Here is an 18,242-nt window from a genome sequence, read left to right on the forward strand (position 1 = left end):
GGATATAGGATCGATTATATATATATATATATATATATATATATATATATATATATATATATATATATATATATATATATATATATATGTTATAATATTCGATTATTTTATTTTTCAAAATGGTTTTAGCATTACGTGAAAAGGATTAGAATTGCATGTGACTGAAGTTGTCAAATAACTGTCAATAACGTTCTAAGGTTTAACCGAAGAATTGTTTGATTATGGACATTGGGGGTATGTTATTAATAGGACGGACCATAGTGACACATTCTGGATTAAGATGATTCTTGATCAGAATTGATTTTCATATGGAAATATGGAAAGGTTTCCATAATAGGAGAAGCTTATAGAATCTAAATGTGAGTTTGAAACTTTAATGCAAGAGAAGTATTCAAGTAATGTACCTTAAACTGAGACTTCATAACCATGGAATTGTTTCAAGTAACAAGTTCCAGTGGAACATTCTGTAATATCGAAGGCTAGTCTCTGTGACTTTAGAACCTCGACATCACAGATTGACAATGCATGTAAAGATGAAATTCCACTACATCTTAGATAAAGGATAAGAATTTGGAATTATGAAATGTACATCATTGGAATAGTTTCCAATGGATCTATTCACAAAGGAGGGACCATAGAGAGGCATAGTATGCATTTTCATAACATAGGCATGACTGATGTTATCTAATTCGAGTGGTTAGTTGATTGCTCGAAATATTATACAATGAATAAATTTATAATTGACATGGTGGTTAAATAATAGGAATTATTTATATTCAGTAAGTTTGAAACCACAATTAATTAATTTACTATTGTATTTCACTTTACATGTTTACTTCCATGAGTAATTTTAATATTATTCAAAATTTCATAGCCGCTCATACTTTTAGAAGTAAGTAGTGATTTAAGACTGTCATGAGTTGATTGTAGATTGTTGATTGAGGTTAAGACATTGCAATTGGAATTGCTACAATATCCATGAGTACTTTGAAAATAGAGATTTTAAGTATTGGATAAACCCACGTTTAGAGATTACTTCATGAATTTTATCACGAGTAATTCCAAGATAATAATATCCACTATTCTTAAGCGGAGATATATAGTTCGTAGTTTACGAATCAGTTGTGCATTGGTTTAACCAAATGCATCTCGTAACTGGGTGTTATAAAGAGTAATTCCATGATGATTTGGTTAATAAATTGTATGACTATATAGTCAAAGTAATTTGTTCCTTTTGCCTTAACAGGAAAAGCAATATCTTTGGGCCCCTCGATGATTTGTTGCTGACATCTGAAGTGCTTAGCCGAGCCCGGACTAAATTGATGTTTTCAATTAGTAGTCTGAATTCAGTCGTCATAAGTCGGAAAATCGAGAAATAGAATCTTAGACTATGAGATTGATTCTAATCCATGTCTCACGTCCATACGATATCTTGTAGAACGAAGGAATAGCTGATTACTTATCTTAGGACCAACGTTTGATTTGAATCAGAGTTCGGTGGTAGCTTTGGAAAGCATACTTTGTTGTTTAGTTCAAGGTTTATACTTACAATTATAGTTATAGACTTATCCAAGTGAGAGACTGTTGGATTAAGGTGTCTAAGCCAATAACTAAATTGGTATATTCTTGAATTAGAAGCAAGGTCCTTTTGGTTTGCCCTAAAAAATAAGTAACCGAAAGAAATGGCATTTTGGAGAGAGAAAATGATTTATTAGATTATTATATGATTAATAAACTATTTGAAAATTATGAGGAAATGATTTGTTAATATATTATATGATTAATATATTAGTTGGAAATAGACAATTGATTTATTAGTTTATAAGGTTAATAAATTAATAAGAAATCAATTAGAATTAATTAATTATTAATCAGAATCAATTTGGAATTAATTTGGGATTAATTTGAGTTAATTAAAGGTGCAAGGGGTGAATTGTAATTGTTCAATAGTTGAACAAAAGAGTCAATTCTAGAAGCATCATGTCATGGACGGTTTTGGAGCCTTTCTTAGGGTTTCCAGAAGCCTCTTAGATGATAATAAGAAAAGGATTTGAATTGGGATTAAATCCATTATCTAATTATTCAAATCTTGCTTTGTCCCTAAGTTACCTAAACTATAAATAGGACCCGGTGGGCATCAAATTTCATGGTCATTCATTCCAAAGAATATATGAATGAAATTTCCTTCTCCTCCTCTCTTTCTCCTCTTGTGTTCTTAGTGTTAGGTTTTGGGTATGAGCCATTATTGGCAGCCATACTTTTGGTGCTAAGCTTTCCAAGACCATCACTACAAGGGAATTGAAGTGATTTGTTTACTAAAACAAATCAAAGGTATGTAACCTCAACTTGATGAATTCGATGTCACTAGGGGTTAAGTTAAGTTTTGTTGTTCATTGTATGTTGTTATCAAAGTGTATGACATAGATCTTTTATATGATGCTTGTACTCTATTAAATTTTAACTGTTTTCCGCATTATACAATGTTTTGTATTCTATAAACCCATCAAATTTATCTTTGCCACACACGTTCCTAACACGAGTTTGGCTCATCCGTTTGACCTAATTCTAATTCTATTAGTTGGAAATGATTTAAAAAAATGTTTTTTAAAGGAGTTTATAAATTTTATTACCCTCAAGGTATTTTGGTTATTTTTTTATCTTCACCTACATGTTGTGTAGGTGGTGTTTGAGAGTGTTTCTCTAAAGAAATGAACTAGAATAGGACTAGCTAACCTTCTCGTGATTTGGGTGAGTACGTGTTGTCATTTTCCCACTTTGGGGTACATGAAAATATAATTTTATGATAATGAAATACCAATTTTTTGATATACGAAACATGTTGAAATGAAAGTGTTAAATACTTTTGAAAAGAATTTGAAATAATGCCTTGAAAGCAAGAACGTTTTTTAAAAGCAAAGAATGTTTCGGAAGAACGAATGTTTTGATATGTAAATTGTGTCTTTTCAAAGTATATCTTTCTAGTAACATATGCTATTTTAAATGATGATATGAATATTGTTAGTGTGTAATGTGAAAGTCAGTCTTTAAGAATCAATACCATTTTCGCAGGTAAAATTCTTACTTTTTTTCTTGAATTCAGTTTGTACATGAACAAAGTTTACGAATATATTTGTCGTTAATAAAGATATTTGTAAACTTTGTTCATCTACAAACTAATTTATGAAGAAAAAAATTATCTGTAAAAATGACGTTGATTGTTAATGAGCGCCTTTCAAAAATGTTTGTTTTGAAGTACTCTAGTGATTTTTTTTTCTTCATTTTCAATGCATAATAGTTAGCTTACAATGAAACTTGAAGTAAAACATATGTAAATATGTAAAAAAAAATACCAAAATACTTAAAATACTTAAAAGGTACATATAAATATGTAAAAAAAAGTTCAAAATACTTAAAAATACATAAATATGTGAAGAAGTATACCAAAATACATGAAAATACATAAACATACTTAAAAAAATACATAAAAATACGTTTATATATTATATACAAATTTTGAAAATATCTATAGAAAAATCTCATTATTTTGGAAAAATTATCCATTGTCTTATGGTCTGCTGAACAAGTCAAAAGGTACTAAAATGGAGAAATTTGTTAGTTTCTAGATCTTCTCTATTAAAAAAAATTTGAGACTTAATCATAAATTTATCCAAAATAATAAAACTTTTCTAAAGATTTCCCTAATTATAAACATATAATAACTACAATAATCTTATCAATGTGATGTATCATGTATGTATTAAAGTAGGCTAATAATAGGCTCATCGGGTTGGGTCTGAAATGTGAATGTCTTATTAGCATAACCCAGCCCAATTAAAAATTATTTTCCCAAAAATTATAACTTGAGGTATATGACAAACTTTGAAAATATGTTTTTATTTGTAGAATAAAAAAATTCCATCTCTTGTTTTTATTGACACTTGCATTTTTATAAAATGAAATGAGGTTCCTAAAGAAACTTTTTTTATGAAAAGAAAATATTTTAACAAAAACACAAACCCTTAAAATTTCTATTGATTTACATGTACCACCATAGAAATGAGATAATATCACCATAGATTGCGTCACTAAATTGTAAAGAACGAATAATGGCTATGGCATGATTTATGCCATTATAGATCCTCTAACGGAGAGGACGCTTTTCATAGTCGGGTCACAAGATACAGCTAACGGAAGAGTTTTCAATATTGGTTTGTAAATGAGATAGTAAAGAGACATGATGTAATTTGAATATCGCTTATTTAAAATTTCTTGTTTTCTCTTTTTACATTTTATATTTTGAGCAAGGACGCATGTTAAATAACACCCAAACAAAGAACAAAAATACGTGAAAAATAATTTATGAACCCTCGTCTTCTCATGAAATTAAAAATGAAATAAATAAATTAATAGTGCAAGGTTACAGTTTTAAAGATACACAAAAGAAACGACAAGATTGAATTAAATTTGGACACAAGAAAATACAGTTTGAGAAAATCAATCAAGCAGATCCAAATTCAGCAAACCATTTCTCATGGCGTTCAATATCAGCAGCAGAAACACTTGGTTGAACCTTAGTAATCGCTTCTTCAAAATCACACATGGCAATTGGATCATTTGAAATCTCATCTTTAGACATGTTCTTTATTTCTTCACGTGTTTTCCCTGCTATTTTACGCCTCATCCCATTCAATGACGCGTCCCGACATACATTCGTCAAGTCATCACCACTGTACCCTTCCGTTCTACGTGCCACGTCATCAATGTCCACGTCAGCTGCCACCTGGAAAATAATAAAAAAAAATAATATGAAATGACCCAACCAACCGACAAAACCTCAAAGAAACTATTACTTTTTTAATTTTTTTTAGTTTACCTCAACAGTTCTTAAATTGATCTTTATAAGCTCTTTTCTACTCTCGAAATTAGGTAGAGGAATATATATTCGCTTTTCCAAACGTCTCCTACACAAGAAATAACAATTGCAAATGAAAGAAAGTTTTTTTTTTTTTTTTTTTTTTTTTTTGCATTTAGTCCTTATGAAAACAAACCTTAATGCTTCATCAATATCCCATGGGAAATTTGTAGCAGCTAAAACCATGACAATTTTGCGACTCCCATCTTCATTAGTGCCTGTGTTGCTCACACCATCTACTTGAACCAAAACTTCAGATTTAACCCTTCTAGAAGACTCATGTTCCCCTGAGGCCCTGAACAAATAATAAAAACAAATTAATAACCAATAACAAAAGGGTAAAATTGTAAAATAAGTCACTAACCCACGAGAAGTACAAAGAGAGTCGATCTCATCAATGAAAATTGTACTTGGTGCATATGATCTTGCGAGATCAAACAAACATCTAACCATTCGTTCACTCTCTCCACGCCATTTTGATGCCAGGGTGGCGGAAGAAACATTAAAAAAAGTGGTCCCACATTCAGTAGCAACTGCTTTAGCTAGTAGTGTTTTCCCAGTGCCAGGTGGACCAAACATAAGAACACCCTTCCATGGTCTCCTGATTCCCTGGAAATAATCAGGCATCAATAAGGGAAGAACCACAGCTTCTTCTAAAAGTCTTTTGGCTTCAGTCAGTCCTGCCACGTCATCAAATCTCACTCCAGGGGCTGCATCTAAGACATCACGTTCCAGTTGGGCTGCCAGGTCAGCATCAGGCCCTTCATACTGCCCGCGTTTTGACTTTCCCTCTTCACTCTCACTGTTCTGGTTATTATAAGTGCAAAAAGTGTTGCTCCAATATTAGAATTTAGATCCAAGAATTAAACTCTAAACAAATAACAATCAAAAGTATCTGATGTTTTGGTAATTTCTTAGAACATGCTCAGAAATTAGAATGCAGAATAAGAATGAAAAACATGATGAAGAACAACCAACAAAATTTAGAAATATTGGGAAGAAAAACTTACAGCAGCATCATCTTTCCCAGTGTTTGATTTTCCTGAACCAGTTCCTTTTTTCCCAGTAGTTGAAGATCGTAGTCCTGAGTTAACTTTACTAGAAGCACCAGTTTTCCCTCCACGAGCAGTTGCTCCACCTCTTGTAGCAGAACTCCGAGCCCAAACGCCATCTTGATTTGCCTTTCTTGTACCTCCTGGACCAGCTCTTGCAGATCTTCTATTTGAAGTGTCTCGATTTGGAGGTCTCCATACATCAGGATCATCCATGGAAGGAGCATTAGAAGAAGTTGGGTACTCATCTAATGGCTGAAAAACAAATGACGATTTTTTTGCAGAAATTGGAGGTGAAGAAGATCTTCTACCCATTATAGTCTCCTTCAATGATCTCTTCTCGGCATCCAATTGCTTTACAACCTCAGTCTCCTCTAATAGATTTTTCTTAACGTTTGTCCACTTTGCACGAACCATAGGATCATCAAGGGAGTTTAAGTGCCTTCAAGAAAAAACAACGGTTTTTGTCTCAAACAGTATCCAAATACTCATGATTCAAATCATAAACCAACAGAGAATGGTTGAAATCTAGATCTCAAGCTATATTCCATGACGGAAATATAACCTTCTTAAAGTAGTTACAGTGTTTACTTCAATTGCAAGAGCTAATTGTAGCTAAAAGCAATGAATGCTCGATACTTCGTTACAATGCTCTTTGCTTTAGGACTTATTCTTCTTTTGATTTACCAAATCTACCAACAGATCCTCAGTACTTAGTCAAAATACAAGCTATTTCAAGTATAATAGATTTAGAGTAATGTCTGGTAAACAAATCCAACAGTCATCTAAATTTCTTCACATATAATTTAATAGTATGAAGAAAGTATAATGTGTGTTTCAGTGTGACAGATAGAGTTACTGAGAAAGAGAGAGAGGGAGTTTACTTATTGATCTGTGCGATGGCACCATCGAAGAATATGACGGAAGTATCATAGAGACCTTCGAGTGCATATTCCCTCGCTAATTTCAGATGATCCTGTAATCCGGCAAGCGATGTGCCTGACATGTGTAATAGATCGTAATACCACCACCACAACTCTTTCCTAGGGTTTGGTGCTACAGCTTCAGTCGGCGAAGAAGAAAGGCTTTTGGAGGAGGCTGCTCCGAGCAGAGGATACGACGGCGACTTTTGAACGATGGAGGAGACTGTGTGTGGTTTGACTGTTTTGCCCTCTTCGTTGATATACCTGACATCTGCTATAACGTGCAATCCACGTGCCCACGTAACTTGGTTTAATGGATATAAAACATGGTTCTAAAAATCAAGCATTGTCATGGCGCGAGGCGTGACCTAGCGTTACGAAAACGTTGAAAACGGTTTTGTTAAGCGTGACGCCCAAATAACTTGTCAAGGCAAGCCTTATGGCGTTATGACGTGAGTTTTTTTCAAGGCACGGGTTTTTTTTGTTTTTTCTGGTCGGCCCTAAAATAATTGAGTTTTTGTTAATTTTTTTATAGTAAATATTAATATAACACTTCTAAACTTGATATATTTGATAAAATTCAATAATTATATGATTTATCTTTTTTAATTTATATAAAATAGTCACGCCTTGAAAAACGTCATGATTCGTCAAGGCTTGTCATGTCTTAACTGTAACATCACAAAAATTTCAACAATTTTAAACCTTTCAAAACACCTCTCTTTCCAAAAAAGAGTTTACAAAAACCATTGTTCCCAAAACATTATTTAAAATTATAATAGCTTTAGACATAGTTTTCAAAACATTCACGCTATCAGAGTTTCCTAGAAATCATAAGTCCAAAAACGCGTCACGCCTTCACCTTGGCACGATCCACTGAAGCACCTGAAACTATAAACCAAAAGTGTAAGCACGAAGCTTAGTGAATTTCCCCCAAAATACCAACACACAACAGATAGCATATACAACAAACATCATGCATACAGAGCCTTCAGCATGTCTGGGCCGCCTCACCGGGCCTTCAGCCTGTTTGGACCGCTCACAGAACCTTCAGCATGTCTGGACCACCTCACCGGGCCTTCAGCCTGTCTGGACCGTTCTCTGGGCCTTCGGCCTGAGCCTTCAGTCTATTCGGGCCGCCCTGTGTATGTTGGCCTTCAGCACAAAGCAGGACCGCATCAACCCAACCACACACACACAAACCATGTTGACATATACATAACAAATAAGCATACATATAATGTACCGATATAAACATTATCGGGTTTGTTGACTGGCAGTACAAAGCAGTACAGTCGCAACCCAACCACACTACATCAACACATGCGACTGGTGAACATACAACCTGAATAGATAACATGCAGATCTAACAGATGACTAAGCGTAGCATTATCCTATCTACCAGGATACAGATCTAACATATCACCACAGTACTCAATCATACGATAAACCAGTATAGCATTCCAAAGGGCCGGCATTGGTTCCTTCGACCCGAACATGCAGTGAGGATAACTCGCCTCACAATGTCGAACCACACTAAAAACCCCCGGTTGCTGGCTCACAAAAATCCCGAACTATCACAACAAAACAAAACATCCAATTAACAATTATATCACCATCCTAGACTAATGATCCATACTTATGGTAAATGTTCATTTTACCCTTCCCCAATTGGGCCACGACCTAAGCCCAATTCTTGATCCAAAAGGCCCAACTTACTTCAAGGCCCATGATTGGCCCAATTTTCCAAATTGGGCCTTATCCTAAGGTCCAATTCTCCAATCAGCCCAGAACACGACTACTCAGATAGTCCAAAAGGGCCCAATAATCAAAGTCCAACAGATGGCCCAATACCCGAAGCCCAATTGCGAAAACCCAACAGATGGCGTACGTTGGGCGTACCCCGAAGGTACGCAGGGCGTATGCGAGCCTCGCATTGACCGCATACGGGGATGCTGACCAGGTACGCGGGGTGTACCCTCGCAGAGCCCAAAACCTTGTTAAGTGCTTAATGGCTTAAGCAATTAAGCCCAAACTTCAGATCCATGATCCAATAGTACTCTAGAACCATAAAGTCTCAAACTTTAAGACTTTGATCGACCAAAAAGGGCTTAATACATGGTCTTATTCCATTGAGACCTCCTACAAAGAACAAGGGACCAAAGTAGCTCAAGGGACCTCATTTTTATGTCTTAAAACCCATCCTAGGGTCTGAAAGGACAGCCCAAAACGTCTAAAACGAAGCATGCATAACAATGGGACTTTTAGGACAATAAGAACACCAAAAAGCTACTAAAGCAAGATCTAAGCAATCCAAGCATAAAGGTAGAAGCTTTATACCTTCTGGAGCTTCTTTATGAAATGATGATCCAAGATCTACTAGTTTGCTTCACTCTTCAATCACCTTGATGCAACTTCTTCTTCTTCAACCACACAGGAAACACACTCTTAGCTCACACACACACACACACACACTAAAGGAGCTAGGGTTTGCCAAAAATGATTCCAGAACTTGGAGGCTGAAAAGATGGGGAAAAGGGTCCATAATGATGCTTAAATACTCCACAAACCCTAAAATTTAGGGTTTTCACTCAGACACACGCACGCCCAACGTACATATGTGTACGCCCAGCGTACTAGGGCACGCCCTAGTATGCCTAGCGTACTACTCATGTGCCCATAATCACCATTTTGCCACTAGGGCTTCCCATGGCCACTTCTTTCCAATCCAAGGACCAAGAATGATATAATTAAAACCCAATGGATGAATTTGAAATTACTTGAAAACTGGAGTGTTACCTTAACTTTGACCTTGTCGCCAAGCCCACGCCTCACGTTATTTAGAACCTTGATATAAAACGAGAGGGTGTGTATGGAAATGATCTTTCACTTTTTAACTGCCACATTAGTTTTCCTTCAATCTTTTTCCCCTCACCAAAAGCTAGAAAATGGTTATCTTTCACTATCTTTCACTTTTATTTTTTTTAAATAAAAATAATTGATTTTTAAGATTTATAATTTTTTTAGAATGATTAATAAACATAAAAATTAACTAAAATTAAAACACCAATTCATTAACTAAAATAAAAATTACATAAAAAAACTAAGATTAAAATAACTAGAAAAACAACCAAAAAAAACAACATTAAAAAAAAAAAAAATTTCATGATTTTTTCTTTCTTTTTTAAAACTAGATCGAAGGCCGGTCACAAAATATAATCGGTGTTTTTCATCAAGAACTTTATATCCTCCATTTATTGCCTTTCAGTTCGTTCCTTCTATTTTTCGGCTTCTTTTTATTTGTTGAATGTCAAACGTTCAGCGAAGTTCAGATTGTATCGATCAAATGTCGTCGTCATTTTTCGCATTTCGTCCGCGTCCATGCTGAAATTCGATGCACCGGAAGGAGTCCCCTTCCTCTTCCATTTTGCTTTGTCCCTACCCATCGGTCGGACAATTTCTTCTAGCTCCAGTTCGTCAAATATAGCCCGACACGAGCATCAGAAGAAGTTGTGTATCCACTAGAGCCCGTTTTTGTTCTTTTTGACTGGTCTTCTGTAACGCCCGCGTTTCTGACTAAGCATTAAAATTATGATGTAATAGTTAGAGTCGACAATTGTAACCTATTTCACATAATAAAAAAGAATTATGTGAATATTATGTCTTTCATGATTATTATAATATAATAAAGTAGGAAAAATTAGTCGAATCGTCCGTAAATCGTAAAAATAAGTGCGCCAAGACATATATATATATATATATATATATATATATATATATAGAAAGTTACGTCGTCCCGATCCCAAAAAATATAAATTTCGTCGAAATCCAAATCCATATGAATTAGATATGATTTTTATAAGATATAAAAGTCAGTCGCGCACAAGGAATTTGTGACATAAAAACTACGAAGAGAATGGTTGACTTTTAGCTAATGCCACCAAAAAGAAAATCCTAGTACTCCTTAAAATATGAATTTTTAGGAAAAGAATGTCAAAAACGGAGTCCGTATGAGAGAATTATGATTTTAGCAAAATAATTTAATTTTATAAAAATATGGACAAAAAATAAAGTGAAAATTAGTCGACGGAGTCTAAACAAAAGTTGTAGATCTCGTCGCTAGCTATATGTGGATATAAAGAACGTCAAAAACGGAGTTCGTATGAACGAGTTATAATTTATAATAGCATATTTACGTATTAAAATAAAGTATAAATCATATATATATATATATATATATATATATATATATATATATATATATATATATATATATATATATATATATATATATATATATCATTAGAAATGTATCAACGATGCGGTCGTTATAAGACTAGTGTTGAGTACTTTCGACATTAGTTTAGTACAAATATCGTTAAATCTATTTAGAATAGTATTATAAAGGGATGTTTAGTCATTTAAGTACCTATAGAGGGTGGTTTTTGAAAATTCAATTACTATAAATAAGAGGCTCTAGGCTCTCATATTTATTGCACCATTCTCTTGATTCAAGAGTCTTTCCCTTCTTATCCCCGAGCATTTCGGTCCCTCGTGATTCGACTTCTTATTCTGTAGTTTTAGTATAGCAAGGTGAGCGCGGAAGCGCTACAAGAATCTTTTTAGAAAAAAAGATTCAGCGACGAAGTTCTGACCACGGAGTCCTAAGTTTTCGCTACAAACCTTGTAAGTGAGTTATGCTTACCCTACTTTAAGTATAGCTTATGTTTAAGTTCAATATCGTTATTATGAACCTATAAACAATATAAGTGCTAAGTAGTATAAATATAAAGTGTTATTTATAATACATTTTAATTGCTCACTATACGGGGAATCTGGTTTGAAGAGTCGCATAAGGTTGTTGGATTTCAGAACAGCTTAAATGCCAAAATGGTCATGCCCTCCGGTGTTTCATGTCTGGCCCCTGTCTGTACATAGTAGTTGAAAAGTATTGTTTAACACTTATAAAACAATATCGCTCGTAAATAGTCGCAATAAATATTAGACTAAAATCTAGCGGTAATGATACTACGTTTCGTCGAAGGAAAATAGAATTGTTATATATATATATATATATATATATATATATATATATATATATATATATATATATATATGGCTGAGTTATTGTGCGAACCAAGAGATTTGTGAGAACTTATGAACTCATAATCAACTCATTATATCTCAACACCAAAAACATCAATCTTCTCCAAATGGTGTGTCTAAGCCATATCTAGTCTCAAAAAAATTTGACAATTTTTTTTTTCGAAATTTTTATGTATGTACAAACACAGTTGTACAGACTGCTGATGAGCACAATCAGCAGTCATATGGACTGCGGATGTACATAATCAGCAGCCATATGGACTGCTGATGAGCAATCAGCAATCCATATGACTGCTGATTGTGCTCATCAGCAGTCCATATGACTGTTGATTGTGCTCATTAACATTCATACAAAAAAAACATTCGTCAAATCTTTTTTTGAGCCTAGATATGGCTTAGACGCACCATTTGGAGAAAATTAGTGTTTTTGGTGTTGAAAAGTGATGAGCTAATTATGAGTTTGCAAGTTCTCACAAATCTGTTGGTTCTCAAAAGAACTTGGCTATCTCTCTCTCTCTCTCTACACACACACACACATATGTATATATATATATATATATATATATATATATATATATATATATATATATATCATACATACTTATAAAGCTATCATTTTTTCTTGAATCTCATGCATTTGAAACCCCCATAAAAATTTGCCAACACCTCATACATTTGAAACTCCCACATCCTTTCACCTTCAAAGTAATTAATCACACATAATCCCATTCCAAGAAAATCACACACTATATAAGTTCAACACCTCATGCATTTGAAACCCCACACCCTTTCACCTTCATTATATATGTAGTTATATTAGTATATTTTTCTTACAAAAAGTCGTCATTTGGTTGAAGATATTATGATTCAAAAGTTTTCATATAGTTGAAGCATTCACGATCCAAATATGATGATTTGAAGAAATGAGTTATGTCGCATCGATGGTAATTGTAATATGATTTTTTCTTTCAACCAAAACAAATGAAGCTTTTCTATTCTTTCTTTATATTCAATTTCTCATTTGATCTTTATATGTGATTTGTATGTATTACTCAATCTTGAATGTGACTCTCCAAACATTAATGTTTTGCTTGGAATATCTTTCTCATTCTTCTTTTTCAAGAAAAACATTTTGATTGCAGGTTAGTGAAGAATTGTGATCAAGTTTCTATGGTTGAATGGTGTTAAATAAAGAAAGAAGATTCAGAAAATGGATATAGGTTTTTTTTGTTTGAGCAAAGTAGACGAATGTTAGTTTTTTCTTTTGATTTAAACGTATATTTATGTTTTTCTTTTTATTTATATATTCAACCACCCAATGTTCTTATTTATTTTATTATAGTTTTTCTATTTTGATTATGTTTATTTTTTATTATTTTTTTGTTGGGTTATTCTACACAACATATTTACAAGACAATATTTAAAAGATAACACAATTTTTAACATTTGATATGTAATTATGATGACTTATCATGATATATTCTTCATATGAAAGTAATTTATCCATATTACTACGACAAGAATTACATATGATATTTACGAAAATATATATTATATGTGATTTGTTTAACATATATATGCACCTATGTATGTTATAAATTTATAATTAAATATCTTTATGTTTAATAATTGAAGGGATTAAAATGATGCATCAAAACCAATTATTTAGACGAATATAATAATAATAATAATAATAATAATAATAATAATAATAATAATAATAATAATAATAAATACACATTTCCAAGTACCGTATTCATTTGAAACTCACACTAAACTCAAGAGTTTTCTAATTTATGTATATTTATTAGTTACAACTTAAGAGTTTTTAACTTATGATTATTAATTAGTAATCACTAATAACTTTTTATTTTCCTTTCTTTTATAAGGTTGTAAAGTTTTGCTCATTAAAAACATTAATGTATTTGAAGAGATTTGTGATTTAAATATGAAAAGTTAATATAAATGTTATAATAAATGTTTTAGTGTTTTTATGTTATTAAAAGTTATAGTGTTTATTTTTCATATTTTTTATTATTCGTTGTATATATATATTTTTTAATATAAATGTTATAATAGATGTTTTTGTATTTTGATGTTACTAAATGTTGTAGTACATATTTTTATTCATACATTTTGTTACCCGTTATATATAGATTATCATACGTTTGATATATAATTTACATAATTTTAAACAGTTTATAAAATTATCAAATAATTGTATATATCACAATGACTTAAAAATTAAAACTATAATCATCATATCATCATACTATATTATAATGGAAACATTTTTTCTTTCACCACATTTCTTTGAAACTCCCAACTTTTCATATTTCCATACAACATGCTTAATTTATTAACTTAAATATGCTTTTAGTTGTAAACATTATCATAAATGGAAGAATTTGTGACTTATCAATAGGGATGTTATTCGGGTCGGAACCGAACCGAACCGACCCGAACCCAAATAAACTGAAAACAGAATAAGGGTAATTGTATGAACCGAAAACCGAACCAAATAAGCAATACGGGTTCGGTTCGGTTCGGGTATTAAACGGTTCGGTTCGGGTATTAAACGGTTCGGATCGATTCCGACCCGAATAACTCAAATAACATTTATAAGATGATTAAGGAGCCGAATAACCCGAATAACCCAAATAACATTTAGAATGTGATTATAAATATTGTATTTTGTATGACTTTTGTAGCTTATGATTTCATAACAAATCTTTTAAAGAAACAAATTAAAAGATCGAGTAGTAGATTAACACATTCAAATTTCAATGAGTAACATACATAATAACACATTGAAAGATTGAGTAGTAGATTAAGATACAAATACTTACTTGAGTTTCTTGATTTGGAACCCAATTTTTCATGACTTAAATGGAGTTTGATCACACTAGAAACTAGAAAACAAGAATGAGGAGACGATTATTTTTTCCAGATGCAAGGGCCGACTTTTTTTTTCTTATCGTGAATGGACTTTGAAGTTTGAACTTTGAACTAGTGATGATCGATCAATGAGTCCAGGTTATCGCAAGTCGCAAGGGCAGAAGCTGCAATCGTCGATCAAAGAGTAATGTCGCAAGGATGATAAAAACCTCAATCGATCAAAGAGTAATGTCGTCGACTCGTCGATTTGGTGTAATACGCTACTGTCGATTTGGTGTAATACGGATGAGCGAATTCGATTTCGTTGAATTTTTTGGTGTATTACGTGGGTTTTGTTGGGTAACGATCGATAGAAAAGAAGACCAAATAAGCAATCGTGTTAGGAAAAAAAATGTGACTTTTCATATTCGGTTCGGTCCTTTTGGACCGAATAAGCCCTTATTCGGGTAACCCGGACCGAATAACCCAAAAACCGAATAAGCCTAATATAGATACCCGAAAACCGAATCGAATTGCTTATTCGGGTCTAATTTGGTTCGGTTCGGTTCGGGTTTTCTGGCCAAATTCTCATCCCTACTTATCAATATGATATACTTAATTTGTTAACTTCAATATATATTTAAATAAATAACCTACATTAATATATCAAATAAGCTTAAAAATTTAGTGTAAAATTTAAAACCTAAAGTAAAATATCAAATAATGTTTAAAAAAAATTCAATATATATTTTCTAACATAGTTAAAAGGAAAACATTAAATATAATAATTATAAAAGAACCTAAATTAATGAATTGAATTAACTAAAAGGTGTCTGAAAACTATATTCTAACAATATATTTTTAACCTGCGTCGCGCAACGCGCGAGAATTCGTCTACTAGTATAGTATGATTAGACAAAGATCTGTGCGTTGCGCTGAATAATTTTTTATAGTTAAAATTAGACAAGTACATGTTGAAAATAGTTAGCTTATTGACATAAACTATGAAATAATAACTTTTTACATCAATTTTTTTTATATAAAACTATAATGATTTTGAACCATATGATAATATCTATTAAAATTATACAATTTAATGTGACTGTTGTAAACAAAACTAAATATGATTCTCAATTTAGTGTTATTTTTAAGATTATGTATAAGTAATTTAAAAATTATTTATTTGAACTTTTATATAAGATAATGTAATGTAACTTATAACTTTATGTTATTTTTAACTATTTTTGTTGTTAATTAATTTAAAAACTATTTATTTAGAAAAAATTTAGTTATTACAAAAAAAATAGTTTTGGATATTTGTTAAAATGACAGAGTTCACTAAATTTTGCATAAACAACATATCACAATCAAATGCCTCATAAAAATCCAAATCGTATTACCCATAATTTCATTGTAGGCATACAGTGATATATATATATATATATATATATATATATATATATATATATATATATATATATATATATATATTAAGACAATATGACATACGTCTACCTTACAATTACAAATCATAACTAACATCAGGTAAAATAAAGGAAAAAATTAATGAAATAGATAAAACATGAACTAACAAATGCCAAATTAAATGCAATGAAACAAATAAATTATGAATAATTCTTTAATTTGTAGCATTTTGCACCCAAAGACATTGGAAAGTTAAAGCATTTGAGTATAAAAATTGGTTCCATGTGCCTACTCATGAGATGCTTCAATTAATTTTAACTCTTTTCTCCCACTTTAACAACAATCATACGATAAAAAATATTTCATGAATTTGCCAAAATATACTTATAAATAAACCTATAAATGTCAATAGTTTGGTTCTTGAGCAATAGATTGCAACCTCTTCAATTTCTTCATTCCTTTTAGATTTTATAATTCTGTTTTTTAAATACAACGATGTAATATGAAAATAAAAAAATAAATAAAAAACTTGGAATTTTGACAACAACCAAAGAGTATACTTTTAAAGATCTTTTTTTTTTATAATAACTTATAAGGATAGACACATGAGCTTACAGTAGCCTTTAGCCATTTGTTGCAAGAACTACAAGAAAAAAAAATCTTAAAAAGATTAATTATCTACATCATAAATCAAAGCTTATCCACTCAAACATGTACGATATATATGAACATCGCATATTAACATTCTCTCAAAAATAGAAAATCCAATCGAGAAAATGTTATGGGTTACATATCACAATCAAGTACACTTTGAGCCTCCCTAAGCTACATATTATCTAGAAAAAAAATACAAAAGTGAGTTGGTCATAAAAAAATTGAAAGTATTTATAAATAAATTAACTTTATATGGCCTAGCTTTGACATCACTTCTAAAATTATATATAAGTGTATGGAAACTTGATAACAAATAATCATGGTATGATCTTCTTTACATCAACCTTTTGTTTCCTCCATGTATAGCATCAAGGTGAGAACATATGATGCAATTCATGGATCTATGCAAACTATATATATCTTAATATTAATTAGTTGGTGGAATAAGTACATTTAAGTATGATAAATTAAAAGACTTTTGAATGGTTATTTCTTATTAGTTGAAAATGATAGTCATGGGGTTTCAAATGAACGTGGTGCTACTAAAAATGTCTCTTTTATAAGTATACTAGGGGATTACTCGCGCGCTGCGCAAAATACGGCAATATATTTGAAATTTTTACAAATATATGTTTTTTAGATATATATCAATGACGTTGTTGTTAAATCTTATATAATAAATTATATAATAAGTTGGTATAAACATTTTTGTTTTGAATTATATGATAATGTAGACATCTTTTAAAATTCTATAATCTCAATTGTCTCAATGACTTGTACCTGCGGGGTACTCATGAATAAAATTAAATAAAATATACGGTTTAATGATATTTATAGTTTTTGTTATGATTAATTAATTTTAAAAATTTTATTTGCTTACGATTTTAATTTCTATCATTTTAAATATTTAAAACATCAAACATTGTTTTTGTTTTTAAATGTAACAATATAAATTTTGTATATAATGTTAATTTTAACTATTATTGTTGTAAGTTATTTAAAATAATGTATTTGGAAACTCTTAATAATTTTAAATTGGTTTCAGAAATTTAAAGTTTTTAAAATTTATTTGATGAATATTGTTAGTTTCTTTGATTGTAATTATTTAAAACAACAAACATTATTTTTGTTTTTAAAGATAACATTATAATTTTTTATATAATATTACTTTTAACTATTTATTTTTAAGATACTTGTTTGAAAATTCTTAATGATTATAAAAAATATTTTCATGTTTTTTTTGTTAATTTAGGATTACCATTTAGATTTAACACTATAATTTATAACTTTTAA

General features: G+C 31.2%; 1 protein-coding gene across 1 annotated transcript; it reads right to left on the reverse strand.

The window, feature by feature from the left end:
- Positions 1 to 4,372: 4,372 nt before the first annotated feature.
- Positions 4,373 to 7,148, reverse strand: LOC145116695 (katanin p60 ATPase-containing subunit A1-like). Its single transcript, XM_079053024.1, has 6 exons — positions 6,849 to 7,148; positions 5,923 to 6,406; positions 5,277 to 5,719; positions 5,049 to 5,207; positions 4,874 to 4,961; positions 4,373 to 4,780 (listed from the first exon to the last, which is right to left on the reverse strand). Exons 1-6 carry the CDS (start codon positions 6,968 to 6,970, stop codon positions 4,499 to 4,501), a joined length of 1,578 nt encoding a protein of 525 aa, XP_078909150.1. The 5' UTR covers positions 6,971 to 7,148; the 3' UTR covers positions 4,373 to 4,498.
- Between the last annotated feature and the right edge of the window lie 11,094 nt (positions 7,149 to 18,242).

Source organism: Lactuca virosa, chromosome 5, assembly GCF_052849685.1.
Source record: "Lactuca virosa cultivar CGN04683 chromosome 5, Lactuca_virosa_CGN04683_v6, whole genome shotgun sequence".
NCBI lineage: Eukaryota > Viridiplantae > Streptophyta > Magnoliopsida > Asterales > Asteraceae > Lactuca > Lactuca virosa.

Coding starts and splice junctions, on each gene's coding strand:
- LOC145116695 (XM_079053024.1), bottom strand. CDS start 6,970: ATGTCAGGCACATCGCTTGCCGGATTACAGGATCATCTGAAATTAGCG. Junction 6,407..6,848: donor GCCATCGCACAGATCAATAA/GTAAACTCCCTC, acceptor TTTTTCTTGAAG/GCACTTAAACTCCCTTGATG. Junction 4,781..4,873: donor TCAATTTAAGAACTGTTGAG/GTAAACTAAAAA, acceptor ATTATTTTCCAG/GTGGCAGCTGACGTGGACAT.